The 18,248-nt window shown below is 45.6% G+C and overlaps 1 protein-coding gene across 2 annotated transcripts in view; it reads right to left on the bottom strand.

Annotated features, from left to right (window-relative positions):
* EXOC4 (exocyst complex component 4) overlaps nucleotides 1–11,182 on the bottom strand; it is a 552,305-nt gene extending 541,123 nt beyond the window's left edge. Inside the window, exons 1-2 of one of the 2 annotated variants that reach the window (XM_068276025.1) lie at nucleotides 10,759–11,182; nucleotides 915–1,104 (exon numbers count right to left, since the gene is read on the bottom strand). In XM_068276025.1, the coding sequence (XP_068132126.1) occupies nucleotides 915–1,104; nucleotides 10,759–10,760 (192 nt within the window). In that variant the 5' untranslated portion in view covers nucleotides 10,761–11,182. Of the gene's footprint in view, nucleotides 1–914; nucleotides 1,105–9,963; nucleotides 10,086–10,758 lie in introns of those variants that run through there. The other variant, XM_068276024.1, reaches the window with a different exon arrangement.
* Between the last annotated feature and the right edge of the window lie 7,066 nt (nucleotides 11,183–18,248).

Genomic DNA, 18,248 nt, shown 5'->3' with positions numbered 1-18,248 from the left:
CACAAACTGGAACCAAAATATATAAGTTGGGTGTAAGTTGACAAATCATCGTCTGATTCCACAGGGAAGATAGACGGAGGTGGCCGCTCTTTTGGTGGTTGGTAGGAGGTTGCTCAAGACACCTCATGTCAAAGCAGACAGGTTGTTATAATTGAGAAATTTAAAAAAAAAAATTCTTAAAAGGGTTATTTATTTGGGTCAACTTATACACGAGGTTGACCTACATTTGAATATATATGGTAAGGCCCCGTTTACACTTGAAGAGGAACTCCAGTGAAAATAATGCAATAAAAAAAGTGCTTCGTTTTTACAATAATTATGTATAAATGATTTAGTCAGTGTTTGCCCATTATAAAATCTTTCCTCTCCCCGATTTACATTCTGACATTACATGGTGACATTTTTACCGTGGGCAGGTTATATAGCTGCTGCTAGCTGGCTAGGCTGTTAGAGACAGCTGTAAACAGCTAAATTCCTGTCTGTGAACCTTGTTACATTGTAACAAACTGCCAAAAGTACCGCGTCCCAGAGCTTCTTGTGGGAGGGGTTTCAGCACAAAATCAGTCATACAGCGCCCCCTGATAGTCTGTTTGTGAAAAGCAATATATTTCACATGTAAAAGGGAGTATAAGTTACTGATTGGGATAAAGTTCAATTCTTGGTTGGAGTTTCTCTTTAATCAGTTGCTCTCAGTTATAACTGAAAAGGACAATAGATTTTCAAAGTAATACCCATGTCTTCCTATGGCACAGTTCCCACTATACGCGTTTTAACTGAAATCTTTTCCACAACGCACTGCTATGGAGAAGAAGAAAAAATACGTACCAACTGATTAAGTGTAAAAATGTTATCAATTTCAGATTTCTGAGATGTATCATCAGCTCTGGGTTCTCATTACAAAGGTTCTGGCGTACCTGTTTGATCTTGTTTCTAGAGGTGGTGATACGTTCAGTTATGCTCTGGTAAGTACGTATGGCAGTGGTAAGCTCGGTAAAGTGCTGCTCAATCTTCTCATCCAGGTCTCGATCACATTTTTCATAGGCTTCCTCCAATCGACCTTTCTCAGTCTCTCTATCTTCCACATCATCACTGGTTGAAAGAGTCCTACATAACAGTAATGGTTATAATAAGGAAAATGAAACAACATTTTAAAGTAAAACTCCATCGACATTGGCACATCCTGGCGAATGATAGAATTGTTAGGGATTTTGTATCCCTGCCTCCTCAGGTTACCTATAGACGCAATAAAACTTGAGGAATATGCTTACATCGAGTCATTTCTGGGGGAAAGGAGGACCCCATAAGCATAGTACAGTAACGGGGACATACAGCTGTGGGGGCTGTGTTTATTGCCGTTATCTTGTGTTTGGCAGGTCTGTAATGTTACCCAATGGTAGGATGTGGACACTTCAACATTTCGTGGATTATAACACCATAGGGGTCATCTATTTGCTTTATTGCAAATGTGGATGTTTTTATATTGGGAAGACATCACATGCCTTTAAATAAAGAATTAAGAACCATGTAGGTGACATTGCAGGCTGCAACTTCAGATCCCCTATCGCTATAAACGTGCACCTCGAACATAGGGGTGATGTGAGCTTCATTCAATTTACAGGTTTAGACAGGGTTCATCAACATCCAAGAGGGGGCGATTTAGATAGATTGTTGTTACAGTTAGAATCCCGTTGGATCTTCAACTTAAGGGCAACTGAGAATAAAGGGCTAAATGATAGTATCAACTATCAAGTTTTTCTACTTAAATGATTGGTTGGGGTTGTGCTCGGTTGGCCTGCCTCTCTTCCCTCTTCCAAACCCCCCCCCCCCCTTCCCCTCCCCCCTCACCCTTCCCTTATACCTTTCCGTGTCCTGTTTTTCTTTTCCCTTTACCCCCCACTGTCTGTTGCACCTGCTTACTCTCCCGGTGGATTTTTTATCGACCAAGTTTTGTTAACTGAGTGTATATGATTTTCACCCAGTTGCCAGCATTATAATTCAGGGCTGTTTGTACACCTCATTCCCATTTGATGTGAATTTGTACATATTTTTGTATTTTGCATTAGGTATTCATGCTGGCGAATGCTAGCAATTGGCTGGCATAGCTGCGCTGTATATAGGCGCTTTGCCATTCTGAAGTACCTTATGTTTTCGTTTTCGATCAATTAATTTTATATTTATTCTTTTGTTTATTTTTTTTCAAGATTCGTGTATATACTAAAATTGTGGGTCTCCGCCCTCTTCTCCTGCTCTCCCTCCCTCCCAGTCGTTGCTATTGAGCGCGTCACATGTGGCATCCTGGGCGGCATGGCCTGCGCTTTCGGGATTGCCTGTATGGCGCTACAGTGAGTCACTGCTCAAACACCGGCCTCTTGCTTTGGGCCGGCGCATGACAGTGGGGATGATGCTGCCACCACCATATTTGACAGTGGGGATAGTGTATTCAGAGTGATGTGCAGTGTTAGTTTTCCGCCACACATAGCGTTTTGCATTTTTGGCCAAAAAGTTCCATTTTGTTCTCATCTGACCAGAGCACCTTTCTCCACATGTTCGCTGTGTCCCCCACATGGCTTGTGGTAAACTGCAAACGGGACTTCTTATGCTTTTCTGTTAACAATGGCTTTCTTCTTGCCCCTCTTCCATAAAGGCCAACTTTGTGCAGTGCATGACTAATAGTTGTCCTATGGACAGATTCCCCCACCTGACCTGTAGATCTCTGCAGCTCGTCCAGAGTCACCATGGGCCTCTTGACTGCATTTCTGCTCAGCTCTCTCCTTGTTCGGCCTGTGAGTTTAGGTGGACGGTCTTGTCTTGGTAGGTTTACAGTTGTGCCATACTCCTTCCATTTCTGAATGATCGCTTGAACAGTGCTCCGTGGGATGTTCAAGGCTTTGGAAATATTTTTGTAGCTTAAGCGTGCTTCTAATTTCTCAATAACTTTATCCCTGACCTGTCTGGTGTGTTCTTTGGACTTCATGGTGTTGTTGCTCCCAATATTGTCTTAGACAACCTCTGAGGCCATCACAGAGCAGCTGTATTTGTACTGACATTAATTACGCACTGGTGCACTCTAGTCATTAGCACTCATCAGGCAATGTCTATGGGCAACTGACTGCACTCAGACCAAAGGGGGCTGAATAATTACGCACACCACACTTTGCAGTTATTGATTTGTAAAAAATGTTTGGAATCATGAATGATTTTCGTTCCACTTCTCACATGTACACCATTTTGTATTGGTTTTTCATGTGGAATTCCAATAAAATTGATTCATGTTTGTGGCAGTAATGTGACAAAATGTGGAAAACTTCAAGGGGGCCGAATACTTTTGCAAACCTCTGTACATCAGACCCTGAGATTTTTAATTAAGTAATACAAGGAAAGTAAATAAAGCAATAACTGAAAATACTTGGATTTATATGCCCATTTTACTAAAAAGTCTCAAAATGGACCTAAACTCTTGCACAAAACTAAATGAAAACATAGGGTCCTTTCACAATGAATCAGTTGCTGCCAGTTATAACTGAAATCTCGCTTCAGAGCTCATACTTCGCAGGGGCATGTGTGCCCCTGCTAAAACGCCGATATCGCGCCGCTTAACGGGGGTCCCTTCACCCCCAAACCCACCCCCGCAAGACTAGGTCGTAGTCTTGGTCGTAAATATTTTTCTTCCTGGAGGCAGGGCTAACGGCTGCAGCCCTGCCTCCAGTCGCGTCTATCAGACGCGCATCGCCGCCTCTCCCCCGCCCCTCTCAGTGAAGGAAGACAGAGGGGTGTGGGAGAGGCGGAGATACGCGTCTGACAGACGCGCGTGGGGCAGGGCTGAGGCGGTTAGCCCTGCCCCAATGCGGAAGCGCTCCCCTGCTTTACGGAGGGGATTTGGGGGTGAAGGGATCCCCGTTAAGCCACGGGATAGCGGCGTTTTAGCAGGGGCACACATGCCCCTGCTATCTAGGAGGTCTGAAGCAAGATTTATTCTCACTTCAGACTCTCTTTAACAATATGCCTGCTTCCATGAAAGCAGGAAGAAGACATGCTGCAGATTTATTGCAGGATTTGTATCAGCTATAACAAAGAAATGTTTTTCCTTAAAGTGAACCCAAGGTGAAAATAAACTGATGAGATAAACAATCATATTTCTTCTCCTACTCCTAAAAATGTATCCCATGGTTTTATTTTATATTTAAACATTCACAAAGTAGGTTGAATGTTTTACTGTCTCTACTCAGTAGCAGTCTATTAAGTGTCCCACAGTGAAAATACATGAACTATTGACCTTGTCCTTCCTCTCCCATCCTCACAAGTTGTAGTCTGCCAACAAAACTTTTATGGCTGTAATTAGGTTATCAGTGATGTTTACTTTATTGTGGTCAAGGTACAGACAAGACAGAAGCTGTCACTTAAGGCCCATACACACGTCGGATTTTCCCAAACAACGGGTCGTTTGAACGTCCCGTCGTTCAGTTGTCCGCACGCCAAATCGGGCGTGTGTACAGTCCGTCGTTCGGGTGATAACAATGGTCTTGAGCGACGCGGCAGCTTTTACTGCAATCATGTCGCCATTGGGGATATTGTTTTCATGTCCTTGCCTACAGGCAATTTCCTGTGCCAGTAAAATGACTTACAAAAACTGTAATTATAAGAAAGCTACCCCAAATCGCAGGAAACACTTAATAGATTTTCTAATCCTTGTAGGCAGGTACAGTAAAGACCAAAAGTTTAGACACACCTCTTCATTCAAAGAGTTTTCTTTATTTTCATGACTATGAACATTGTAGATTCACACTGAAAGCATCCAAACTATGAATTAACACATATGGAAGTATAGTACATAACCAATAAGTGTGAAACAACTGAAAATGTCATATTCTAGGTTCTTCAAAGTAGCCACCTTTTGCTTTGATTACTGCTTTGCACACACTTGGCATTCTCTTGATAAGCTTCAATAGGTAGTCACCTAAAATGGTTTTCACTTCACAGGTGTGCCCTGTCAGGTTTAATAAGTGGGATTTCTTGCCTTATAAATGGGGTTAGGACCATCAGTTGCATTGTGGAGAAATCAGGTGGATACACAGCTGATAGTCCTACTGAATAGACTGTTAGAATGTGTATTATGGCAAGAAAAAAAGCAGGTAAGTGAAGAAAAACGAGTGGCCATCATTACTTTAAGAAATGAAGCTCAGTCAGTCCGAAAAATTGGGAAAACTTTGAAAGTGTCCCCAAGTGCAGTCTCAAAAACCATCAAACGCTACAAACAAATTGGCTCACATGCGGACCGCCCCAGGAAAGGAAGACCAACAGTCACCTCTGCTGCGGAGGATAAGTTCATCCGAGTCACCAGCCTCAGAAATCGCAGGTTAATAGCAGCTCAGATTAGAGACCAGGTCAATGCCACATAGAGTTCTAGTAGCAGGCACATCTACAGAACAACTGTTAAGAGGAGACTGTGTGAATTAGGCCTTCATGGTAAAATATCTGCTAGGAAACCACTACTAAGGACAGGCAACAAGCAGAAGAGACTTGTTTGGGCTAAAAAACACAAGTAATGGACATTAGACCAGTGGAAATCTGTGCTTTGGTCTGATGTGTCCAAATTTGAGATTTTTGGTTCCAACCACCATGTCTTTGTGCGACGCAGAAAAGGTGGTTCCCACCGTGAAGCGTGGAGGTGGTGTGATGATGTGGGGGTTCCTTGCTGGTGACACTGTTGGGGATTTATTCAAAACTGAAGGCATACTGAACCAGCATGGCTACCACAGAATCTTGCAGCGGCATGCTATTCCATCTGGTTTGCATTTAGTTGGACCATCACTTATTTTTCAACAGGACAATGACCCCAAACACACCTCCAGGCTGTGTAAGGGCTATTTGACCAGGAAGGAGAGTGATGGGGTGCAGAGCCAGATGACCTGGCCTCCACAGTCACCAGACCTGAACACAATCGAGATGGTTTGGGGTGAGCTGGACCGCAGAGTGAAGGCAAAAGGGCCAACAAGTGCTAAGCATCTCTGAGAACTCCTTCAAGACTGTTGGAAGACCATTTCAGGTGACTACCTCTTGAAGCTCATCAAGGGAATGCCAAGAGTGTGCAAAGCAGTAATCAAAGCATAAGGTGGCTACTTTGAAGAACCTAGAATATGACATTTTCAGTTGTTTCACACTTTTTGGTTATGTACTATACCTCCATATGTGTTAATTAATAGTTTGGATGCCTTCAGTGTGAATCTACAATGTTCATAGTCATGAAAATATAGAAAGCTCTTTGAATGAGAAGGTGTGTCCAAACTTATGGTCTGTACTGTATATTTGGCATAAGTTACTAATAAAATTTAAAAGTATAAGTTTGGGCTAGGGCTGCACGATTTCTCGGTTTTTAACCGAAACCGCGGTTCCTTTGAAGACGATCTGGGGATTGTCTGTATCTGGCGGTTTTCGGTTTTAAATGAGCGGGGGCGGGAGAAGCGCGTCCAGTGCAGAGCGGCACACAGTTCTAGGTAGGTACGCCGTACGGGACTCGGGGGGCGGATCCAGTGGCAGAAGCAGTGCATATGTACAGTATGATGCTAATGAGCCGGGCAGCGGAGGGAGGAGAGTCCAGTCCGGAGTGGCGCTTCACACACAGCTTCACCAATCGCTGGATAGCAGTGGAATGACGGAGGCGGTAAGCGGAGCTGTACGCTGTAGTACAGCTCTGCCTACTGCTGCCGTCATACCATCGCTATCCATCGATTGGTGAAGCTGTGTGTAAAGCGCTGCTCCGGACTGGACTCTCCTCCCTCCGCTGCTCGGCTCATTAGCATCATACATATGCACTGCTTCTGCCACTGGATCTGCCCCCCGAGTCCCGTACGGCTTACCTACCTATACTGGGCACTTCACCAGCCATACTGGGGCACTATACTAGCGCACTATACTAGCTATACTGGAGCACTATACTGGCTATACTGGGGCACTATACTGGCTATACTGGGGCACTATACTGGGCACTATACTAGCTATACTGGGGCACTATACTAGCGCACTATACTAGCTATACTGGGCACTATACTAGCTATACTGGGCACTATACTGGGGCACTATACTAGCTATACTGGGCACTATACTAGCTATACTGGGGCACTATACTAGCTATACTGGGACACTATACTAGCTATACTGGGACACTATACTAGCTATACTGGGACACTATACTAGCTATACTGGGACACTATACTAGCTATACTGGGACACTATACTAGCTATACTGGGACACTATACTAGCTATACTGGGACACTATACTAGCTATACTGGGACACTATACTAGCTATACTGGGACACTATACTAGCTATACTGGGACACCATACTAGCTATACTGGGACACCATACTAGCTATACTGGGACACCATACTAGCTATACTGGGACACCATACTAGCTATACTGGGACACCATACTAGCTATACTGGGACACCATACTAGCTATACTGGGACACCATACTAGCTATACTGGGACACCATACTAGCTATACTGGGACACCATACTAGCTATACTGGGACACCATACTAGCTATACTGGGACACCATACTAGCTATACTGGGACACCATACTAGCTATACTGGGACACCATACTAGCTATACTGGGACACCATGCTAGCTATACTGGGACACCATGCTAGCTATACTGGGACACCATGCTAGCTATACTGGGACACCATGCTAGCTATACTGGGGCAACTATACTAGCCATACTGGGGCAACTAAACTCCCTATACTGGGGCAACTATGCTAGCTATGCCGCCACACCCAAGCCCCCCCCCCACCCAAAACCCGCTGTGCACGGCACTGTACACTACACTAGGATGCCACCCCCCCGGTTCCCAGAGAAAATAATGTGGTCAGAAAGTGGTCCCTGGCCCGAAAAAGGTTGGGGACCCCTGCCGGACGCCACAGTCCACACACTATTGTTCAAGCTCAGGGGTACATTGTGAATTTAGTGCTAAAGCTTGTTTTGAAAAAAAAATCGTGAAAAAAAAAAATCGAAATCACAATTTGACAGAAAAATCGCAATTTCAATTTGTACCCAAAATCGTGCAGCCCTAGTTTGGGCACAAATAAAAGTTTGGGCACCACATTACTGGCAGGTGCCCACACCTGACCTCTGTGTTTGCAGTGCGATGCCCTGCCCGTCAAATCGTAATGCACAGCATTTCAGTCATTTGACCCTATGGCAGAGTGCAGCAAAAAGGACACATGCATAGCCCCTCCTCTCGCCCAGTGACGTACTCGCTGCTGGACAGGAAGTATGTCACTGGGTTTTCCCGCCCTATTCCCATTGTTCTGCACATGCGCACCACCAACATATTCAGAGTCCCTGTGTCGCCCAGTGATATATTACTTCCGTCACCAATGCGTCATCATAGAAGTCCAACGGTAAGGCACTGTTCACTTTGCGGCAGATCGAGCACTTACAGTGCAACACAATGCTATAAAAGTATGCTAAGCCCCATTGCCTTCCCTTGCCTATGCATTACCCTGCAGCAAAACTAAGTAACTTACTGCCCATACGCTTCTATAAGACGCTGCATGCAGGCTTCAAATTAATATCCATGTACAGTCTCCATTGCCGTTCACACAAAATGCATGCATTATGCAGCATGCACAGTGTTAATGCAGCCTTAAAGAAAAATGCAGAATGCAGAAAAATCGATAATTACCTGCTGCTTCCTCCAGCAGCATAAACAAGTGTGAGTCCCTCGGTGTCCTCCCGCGGTCTGCCGATCAGCCCCAGTAACTGTCTCAGTTGCATCCAGTCTGGGTCTTCTGTGCATGTGCGGGAGGCATGCGCAGTAGACACAGACTGGACCCGACTGAGCCTATTACCGGGGCTGATCGCAACTGAACAACAGCCCGCAGGAGAGATTCACAAGATAAACACAGTCAAGGAATTCTAACTTTATATGAGAAGAGGATCCTTAGAATATTTAATTGGTCTGAATAGACTGTTTAAAAAAACACTCCCTGGAAATCTCCTGTACAAAGCTCCCAGCCCTGCCTACTTGCATGCATGCTACAGAGGAACAGCAATCTTTGAGAATGACTCTTGTCAGTAAGAGACACTAAGAGCCATCAGATGATAATACCTATTGAGGGAGAGCTACATGGGAAGTAAAATGTTTACACTGCATTTACACTTGGCCATGTTACACATGAGAATTTTTATAATATAATATCATTTTTTTTATTTTTATCAGTGTCCCTACAATTAAATCAAGCTGTCAGGTAATCATTAGGTTTCTGAATTTCATTAACCTTGTGCTAACATCAAGATTAGCTTCCACTAAGTTCAGTTGCTGTAGAGCAAAACTATGACATAGGCCTCAATTCACTAAGATTTATCAAACACTTTATCAAACGTTTGATAATTTACCTCATGCGTAAAATCTAATTTTGAATTCACTAAAGTGTTAAATATTTATCAAATGTTTTATTGATAAAACGTTCAATAAATATATAACATAATATAACACCTTAGTGAATTCAAAATTCGTTTTTACCCATGAGGTAAATTATCAAACGTTTGATAAAGTGTTTGATAAAGCTTAGTGAATTGAGGCCTATAGTTGACATTTCTGCCTGCAAGATTGGCGGGAAATTTTTCAGAAGCCCATATTTTAGGACAGCATCACTGTCAGTGCATTTGATAAAGATGTAGAACACAGCGAGCAAGCTACACAGATTACAAACATACTTTACAAACTGTATTATGACCAGCTTCACACTGCTATAGCTGTCGGTAATTTTTTTTATTTATTTATTTTTTTTAATAAGCTATTACGTGCTTTGTATAGACAGCCAGTCTGACACACCTAGATTTACACTTTCCATCCAGCTACAACCATTGAAAGAAACACGTGTGCAACAAATAACAGCCCGCTACAGTAACGTGGGGCAGAAGTCAGTATTCAGAAACGATCAAGGCGACCTACCTAATGACAGAGATAAGTAGTCCCGAAGGATCTTTGCTTTTGCTAATTTGGCCCCTATAGCCGGACATCTCTGCTCATACACTTCCGTCTCTCCCACCAAAACACTGACACGGAGCAACTGCGCAGCTGCGGGAAACTTGCTGGCCAATAGGGTTTTGAAGCATAAATCCTACTTCCAATCAGGACATTTCGGAGGTTGTAGTTTCAGGGAAAATGCTTAGTCGTTCTGTGTTAGACTACAGCGCTTCTTTTGAGACTACTAAGACCAGCATGCACTGGAAAGTCAGCTGCTTGGATGGATAGCAGAAAGCAGAATGATCAGGGGAGTTTCTTTATCAAGAGTGTAGTAAAGAGCATAGTTTTAAAAAATTATACTGATTGATGATGATAGTGCTGTGCTATTTGCTGGTGAGCTTATGCAGTGGTATGATAACTTGAGTTGCCAAATCAGTACATTACTGAGTACACATATAATTTATTAAATTAATTTAACAAATATGTACACAGTGACAGGTGGTATTATATGCTATTATATTCCAGAAATAAACACTTCTAGGCATGCATACTGTATACATCCCCACCTCTCGTTTCCACCCCATTCCTTTAGATTGTAAGCTCGCAAGGGCAGGACTCTCACCCTTTTGTGTCATGGACTGTTATTAATTTAATTGCTTGCACACTGTTAGACATGTATACATTTTAATTGTAATCGGCAGTGCTGTATCTTGTATCAGTGTTCATATTTGATGTATATCATTGTCTGTATCATTATGTATCCCTTGTTTGTTTTCTTACATTGTACAGCGTCACGGAATATGTTGGCGCGGTACTTGTGTATTATCCCGTCTAGCAGGACAGCTCGTCCGTTAGACAGGCTTAAAAAGTCTGCACTGTGTTTCTTTAGCAGCTGATTCATCACAGATCAGCTGCTCTGTTTGTTCTGCACGCCTAATGACTTAACGAGCTGAAAGACGTTTGTGCTGGGTGAAAGGAGAGGGTGTCCCGTGAATTTCTATCACATCTTAATTAGCCACTTAGCTAGAAAGCAGTTCCTTTGACACGAAGGCTCTGAAGTCCGTCCTCCTCCCTCCTCTCAATGGGCTTCAGATGGCTTTTTGATCCTTTTTTTTCCACACAAAACAAACGCCAAACCCCCCTCAAAGGACGGAGACATGAAAGCGCCCGGGCCGCCCCGCTGTCATGAGGAAAGCTGTGTTATTAGCCCCTCTAGCAGAACGGCTCGGGAGCAGCAGCTGATCTGTGGTGAATCAGCTGATCAGGTAACAGAGTGCAGACTTTTTCAGCCTGTCTAGCTGGTGCTCACACAATCCTTACTGGGCATATGTGTGTAATATTGTGAGTGTACAAAGAAGCATTTCATACTCTACTATAAGAAAACACATTTTGTCTCGAGCAGAGTATTACAGCAATCATTAACATTGAAAGATCTACATTTTTACCTTTACATTGACTCATGATTTATTGCTCTCCTTTCACCCAGCACAAACGTCTTTCAGCTCGTTAAGTCATTAGGCGTGCAGAACAAACAGAGCAGCTGATCTGTGATGAATCAGCTGCTAAAGAAACACAGTGCAGACTTTTTAAGCCTGTCTAACGGACGAGCTGTCCTGCTAGACGGGATAATACACAAGTACCGTTGGCGCTTTATTAATAAATAATAATAATACTGCTACACCTATTCAACACCATCCCCCCCAACCCCCACACACATTCCTTGTTATTGCAATCATCTACCTAATGCAATCTTGCTGCAATTGCACTTTGTGATTCTCATTTCAGTGAACGAGAATCGAATCTCAATCCATCGCAAAATGCTGCATACAGTGGATTTAGGATCAGAGCAAATCGCAGTCGTACCCTAACTGCTGCAGTGTGAGTAATCCCAGAGGATTATTTGTGTCAGAGCTCTTTGCAGATCACTGCCAATCAGCAAAGCAGAAAACACTGCCTAGAAAGCGCCCAGTGTGAACATGGCAGGGCAGGGCTCTCTCATTCTTCTGTATCTTGGAATTTGTTATTCATAAACATTTTATTCATCATGTTACATATGTCACTGTTATTACCAATTCTGTATTTTCTACCAGTGTCTATATTTGAATGTGGGTTACTTATCAGCTGTCCATTACACGGGAGTTACCAGAAGATCCAATTAACGGTTTCACCTGTGCGATCGCTGAGCGATAAGAGCCTCAATCAGGTGAATAATAGCTATCCACCTGATAGCTGCTGGGAAAAGGGGAGCAAGGTTCTGTTCTGTGGAGCTGTCTTTCAGCACCACGTACTGCTACCTCACTACTGTGAGATCTGTCACACTCAACACCATCTCGCCAGATACCTGGCACACTCCTGACATCTGTCCCTCACCAGCGCTACAGAGCTCTCCTGTCGTTCGCCGCTAAATGTCAGGCTCCCCTGGAACCATCACTCCCCTCTGCATCTGCACCAACCTGCCAGGACCGCCACCACTACTTCTTTCCACCATTTCTTCTATTACTGAAAACTGACACCAGCAAAAGCATCTCCAAAGCTGCTGCTGGAGATCAATAAGAATCCTCCTCAGAATCCGGCTGGGGACCAATGACAATCCTCCTCAGAACTCGGACATGTTATTTTTATCTAACTGCTTTTCACCCATTCAGACTGGTATAGCCAGGATGATTGAGTCAAGTCACATGGGGTTTCAACATACTAAGCCCTATTCATATCATGGACAAGGTGCTCACCCCATGCCTATGGGGGATAACCACCCCCGCGCATGTGCGGATCAGTAATGCAGGAATTTATGGAGGTATCCCCATGGTTTTTTTTACACCCTACCTATTAAGTGTTTTTTTTCTTTTTGATTACAAAATTGCCTGCAAGCCACCTCTCCCCACTGGACTACTGCTTCTGCACCCGCCGCTTCTTTGCCAGACACCCCCAGTCCCATCGCTAGCTATCCCCGTCAACACCATCGTGACCACCAAACGCTCCTTGCTGGGATTCTACCTCTCTACAATACAGAGAGCCCTGGCAAATCATCTTTAAACCTGTCACTGTGAATCCCAATGAGAATCCTCCTTGAGAACCAATGAGAATCTTCACTGGTCTATTACACTGGCCAATAGGAAGCTTCCTCAGGATTCTCATTGGCTCAAACCATGGTCAATTGGGAGCCCGAACAGATACTTTGCTGGGGCTTCTTGTATTGTAGAGTGGTGGAGTCTCGTCGAGGAGTGGCTTACATAACGCTAGCGAGTTAGAGAATAGGATAGGGCCCATAGTGTCTCCTCCTCACCTCTACCCTTATGCAGCCACACCCTGAGCTTCGGAGTCACAACCCCAAGAGCTCTTACCATCACTGGGACCACTTTGACCTTCGCTTTCCATATCCCCTCTTGTTCTCCTTTCAATCCCTGAACCATCCCTAGTTTCCCATTGTTCTTACTAATGATCCTGTCACTTGAAACTGCCATGTCTTTCATCACTGCTTTCTTCGGTTTCTTGGTAATGATGCAGGGCTGTGGAGTCGGAGTCGTGGAGTCGGAGTCGGAGCAATTTTGGGTGCCTGGAGTCGGAGTCGGGAAAAAATGCACCGACTCCGACTCCTAATGAATTTGTAACTAATTAAAATAGAAAACATGATAAAATGTTCTATTTCTCAGATAATAATCATTAAAAATAATGTATATATACAGTATATATACAGTAATAGCTGTGTTCAGTCCACATAAATGAAATAAACCAATCAAAATTAGTTACTTGTGCTGCTTCAATAAAGCAGTCCCCATATTTTTAAAGTCAGATATACATATCTGATTGTGACTGTATATATATGATGAGTACACAGGAATCTCTTTTATATACGAAATAACATTATGCTGTAAGTATAAAGCCTGATGTGTAGCCGTGTCACTAATAGAGATGGCCAATGAGATGGAAATAATTCTGCATTGATGCTGGTTTATGCAAATGCACTCTCTTTGCTCAAGAAATCAAATCATTTGACATTTTGTTAAAATTTGGTTTGGTGACTATGAATTAAAGGGTACCTGAGGCGAATTAAAAGAAAAGCTTTATACATACCTGGGGCTTCCTCCAGCCCCCTTCAGGCCATTCAGTCCCTCGCTGTCCTCCTCCACCACCTGGATCTTCTGCTATGAGTCCAGGCAATTCAGCCAGTCAGAGCAGTCTGGCTACGCGCCGCTTCCACGGCCAGGAGCGTTCTGCACCTGCACAATAGTGCTGCGCAGGTGTAGTATGCTCCTGGCGGCGGAGTGTGTGCATGTGCACTACGCCAGAGTGGCTCAAGTACCCGGACTCATAGCAGAAGATCCAGGTGGCGGAGGAGGACAGCGAGGGACTGATTAGCCTGAAGGGGGCTGGAGGAAGCCCCAGGTATGTATAAAACTTTAATTTCATCTGTCTCAGGTTTACTTTGTTACACAGTAGTACTATACTCTACATATGCTCTCCCCACAGAGCTGCAGGGAATCCACTGAGAATGTTGTGCACATTGAACACAGAGGTGTTGTCTATCACCCATTGTCACGGAATAGCCGTGAGAAACGCAGGTGAATCTAGAGAATTCACAGTCGCTTTCCTGATCGCTCCCTGTCGGATCTGTGTAGTCATGCAAGCGATCCGAAAATGACATTTTTGTGTTGTTTTAAATCCAGAGATCTGTTCCCCTGTGAGCCAAAGCAGTCCCCTCACCCCTCATGAATGCTCATTCCCCCTACAGCAGATGTCCCCATGAAAAGGACCAGGAAGCTGGCTCCACAGGGGGGGCCATAGAAAGCCAGACGATCCGGCACCGAGCACGGGCCATAAGAAAAGCATGGGTGGTATGATTTCCTGTCAGCATATGAAAACCGTATGTCGCACAGCTATAAAAGTCATATCGTCTTGTTCGGTAAAATCTGGCCATCGTGCTGATATGAAATTCGTTGGGATAGACCGTCCGGTTATCGAGATATGAATCTTCTCAGGAGCCTGACCCGCTAGCTTAGCTGTGTCTGATGTCCTATTAATCTGTATTTTCCAACAAGTCTGAAGCTGCTACCCCCCTAAATATAACATGTATGGTTCAGGAGTTACAGCATTTCATAAGTTTAGCCCTAAAATCTCACAGAGGGAATGAACTGTCATTGGTGGGTGACTCAAAGGGGCCGGCATTGCCACACCCTCAAACCAGCTTCATCAAAAGCACCTGGCCAGCAGGGGGGCAGGGAAGTCCTCCCATTCCATCCATATGAGAACATCCTGCTGCCAGCTCAGAGGACATAGGGCTGGTGGCCATTTTGCTGAACTTTGAATGAAGCTCTGAGACAAAGGACACATGTGTTGGCGGCCATCTTGATTGGCCATCTCTTCTGTAACCTGGAACAAAGAATTCTGCTGAACTTTGATTGAAACCAAGAACTTTATGATTTTCCCACAAGGACATATTTCCACAAACCATAAGTATTTTCTCCCTTTTTATTTCATACTGGCTATTACTGTTTTAATAATTGTTGATTTTAATAATTGTCTGTATATATTAATTATTTATATTGAGTGAATAAACGACTTTCTCCAAGTCATTCACTGTCCACTACCCTGCTTATCAGCACACACAGAACTAATCCCAGGTCTCTGAAGATACGCTACTGTTTGTTCGTTGTTGGCTAGACAGAATACCGTGTGTTTAACCGTTTTATTCGCAGGACTAGTCAGTCAGTTAGTGGGCTCCACGGTCCCATGGTAACCGCGGTGGTGGCAGTTTACTCTGAACCAGTGGGTGACGTTGTAATTACCCGTGTCTCACAGGCTCCCTTCTGAGTTGTCTGCGGCTAATTCTTAACGGTTCCTGCGCATTGACTGCGACCAGAGGTCGCACGATCCGTGCGCTGGCACCGTTTAGAAGGCTAAGTGCGGTCAGCCACTAGGGCTTCTGTGACAGTGTTAGGACCTGTGTTGTGCTGAAAGTATCTGCGATAGCGCTAGCGCTATCGAGAAACGAACTAATTCGTTGGTGTAGCTGGAAGGCAATATATTTTTCATATATACAGAGAGACTGTGTAGCCAGTACCCCTCCCCAAAAGTTTTATTTTATTTGGCATGGAAATGTCCGGGAACTACAAGCTCATGGCCGTATCCGACCTGGAAAATCTTTGTCAGCTGCGGGGCATTGACACCCTCCGCAGGAACAAACAGGACATGGTAAATTACTTGTTTCAATGGGATACCCAGCAACCGCGGGAGCTGGATGTGTCTGCTGAGGTAGACGCTGCCATATCTGACTCAAGGCAAGGGGAACCAGAGGCTGAAGATCCTAGGCGTACAGAGGTTGAGCATCCTGCGGGCCCTGTTGCAACAGTTACGCCAGAGACTGTCAGTATGGACCCCAATCCCAGAGTTTCTGAAAGTACTCGCCTGGAACCGGCCAGTACTGGACTGTCCGTTTGTACTGATCCGCTAATGCAGCAGGCATTACAAAAGCTGATGGACACTGACCTGGACAAGTACCTGCAGTACATGCGTGAGGAGCGCCAATCTGCAGAAGCGCGGACAGAGCGCCAAATGCGGGAGGAACGGGAGCGGCAAGCTGCTGCTGCTGCTGCTGAACACCACGCGGAGAGGGATGCCGCTGAGCGAGAACGGGAGCGCCAACGACAGCATGAGCTAAACATGGCAAAAGTGCAACAGGCCAGCCGGAGTTCACCGCCCAGTCTCCCTGCTGAAGGAGCTGCAGCACCCGTAAGTGCAAAATTTAAATTTGCTAATATTGAGAAAGACACAGACATTGACTTGTTTTTGCGGTCTTTTGAAAAGGCATGCCGTCAGTATCGTCTGTCCCAAGACCAGTGGGCCAGACATCTGACACCTTTGCTGCGCTACAAAGCGCTTGATGCCTTCGCAGAATTGCCTGCGGAGAAGGATAATGATTATGCTGCTATAAAAGACGCTATCATTACTAAGTACCAGCTGACGCCAGAAGCCTATCGGAAAAAGTTCAGGGCCTGGCAGAAAAAGTCTTCTGATTCGTACCGAGATGTGGTCAGCAGCCTGCTCACCACACTCCGCCAGTGGACTCGAGGCCTCACCAAAGGGTCTTATGATGTCCTGGAGGACTTGATAGTCCTGGAACAATTTCTGAACATTTGCCCTGCTGATGTACGACAGTTTGTGCTAGAACGCAAGCCGGCTTCAGCAACTGTCGCTGCAGACCTTGCTGAGACTTTTGCAACTACCCGGGTGGCTGATACACGCAGAACTGTCCCATCCAGCTGGAGAGGAGGTCAGCCCAATACCTCGGCAGACTCTCCTGCCCCTGTGAGCCGTCAGCCACAGAGGCCACCCAGCACAGCTGCTGCACCCAGGTCTGCAGCCCCTGGAGAGGTCACCTGTCACTACTGCCACAAGACGGGACACATGAAGTTCACCTGTCCGGAGCGGAGGCAGACCACCCCAGCACCTGGACCACCCGCACCTCGCCCGCGGCAGACACCCCCCGCCAGTGTACCCCAACCAGGAGCCGCATCCAACCTGATGTTTGCCAAGGGGGCAGGGAACTCCCCCATCACAAGCAATCACCAGCTGGTTACTGTGTGTTAGGACTTCTCTTCAGTCCCTGTTGACCCTCCCACGAAGGAAGAGACGTTCCCCAGTAGTGGAGTCTAGGTGACCACGGGTCTTCACCCACACTCCCTTGAGGGGGGTGCAGGACCACACCCCCAGGAGGGGGATGTGGAGCTTAGCTGCCTAGTGCCCTACCAGGTCACTACTGGGATAGTCTCAGCGAGTGGTCAGGAGAACATGAGACACTCTTAATGGAGTAGGCGGAGTCCAAGGTAAGTTAAAGGTCCGGAGGCGGGTAGCAATCAAGCAGAAGTCGGGGTCACAATCCAAGGGTCGAGGCAGGCGGCAATCAGGCAGAAGTCGGGGTCACAATCCAAGGGTCGAGGCAGGCGGCAATCAGGCAGAAGTCGGGGTCACAATCCAAGGGTCGAGGCAGGCGGCAATCAGGCAGAAGTCGGGGTCACAATCCAAGGGTCGAGGCAGGAGATCAATCAATAGGCATAAACAGGAACCACAGGTAACCGGAACGGCACACTAGCTGATCAGAAAGAGCAGCACTGCAGTCAAGGGCAGTGCTGCTTATATAGGGACAATTGGCGCCGAAATTAACGCCCTGCGCATGCGCAGGACGTGCGCAACCCTTCTGCGCATGCGCGCGCACTTCTCTGCGTGCGCGCGCACGCGGGTGCGCGCGCACGCGGGTGCGCGCATGCGCGGTGCCC

The sequence above is a fragment of the Hyperolius riggenbachi genome, chromosome 3 (genome assembly GCF_040937935.1).
Source record: "Hyperolius riggenbachi isolate aHypRig1 chromosome 3, aHypRig1.pri, whole genome shotgun sequence".
Classification (NCBI taxonomy): Eukaryota; Metazoa; Chordata; class Amphibia; order Anura; family Hyperoliidae; genus Hyperolius; species Hyperolius riggenbachi.
Note: the sequence above shows the minus strand (reverse complement) of the source record. Positions and strands in the feature narration are given on the sequence as shown.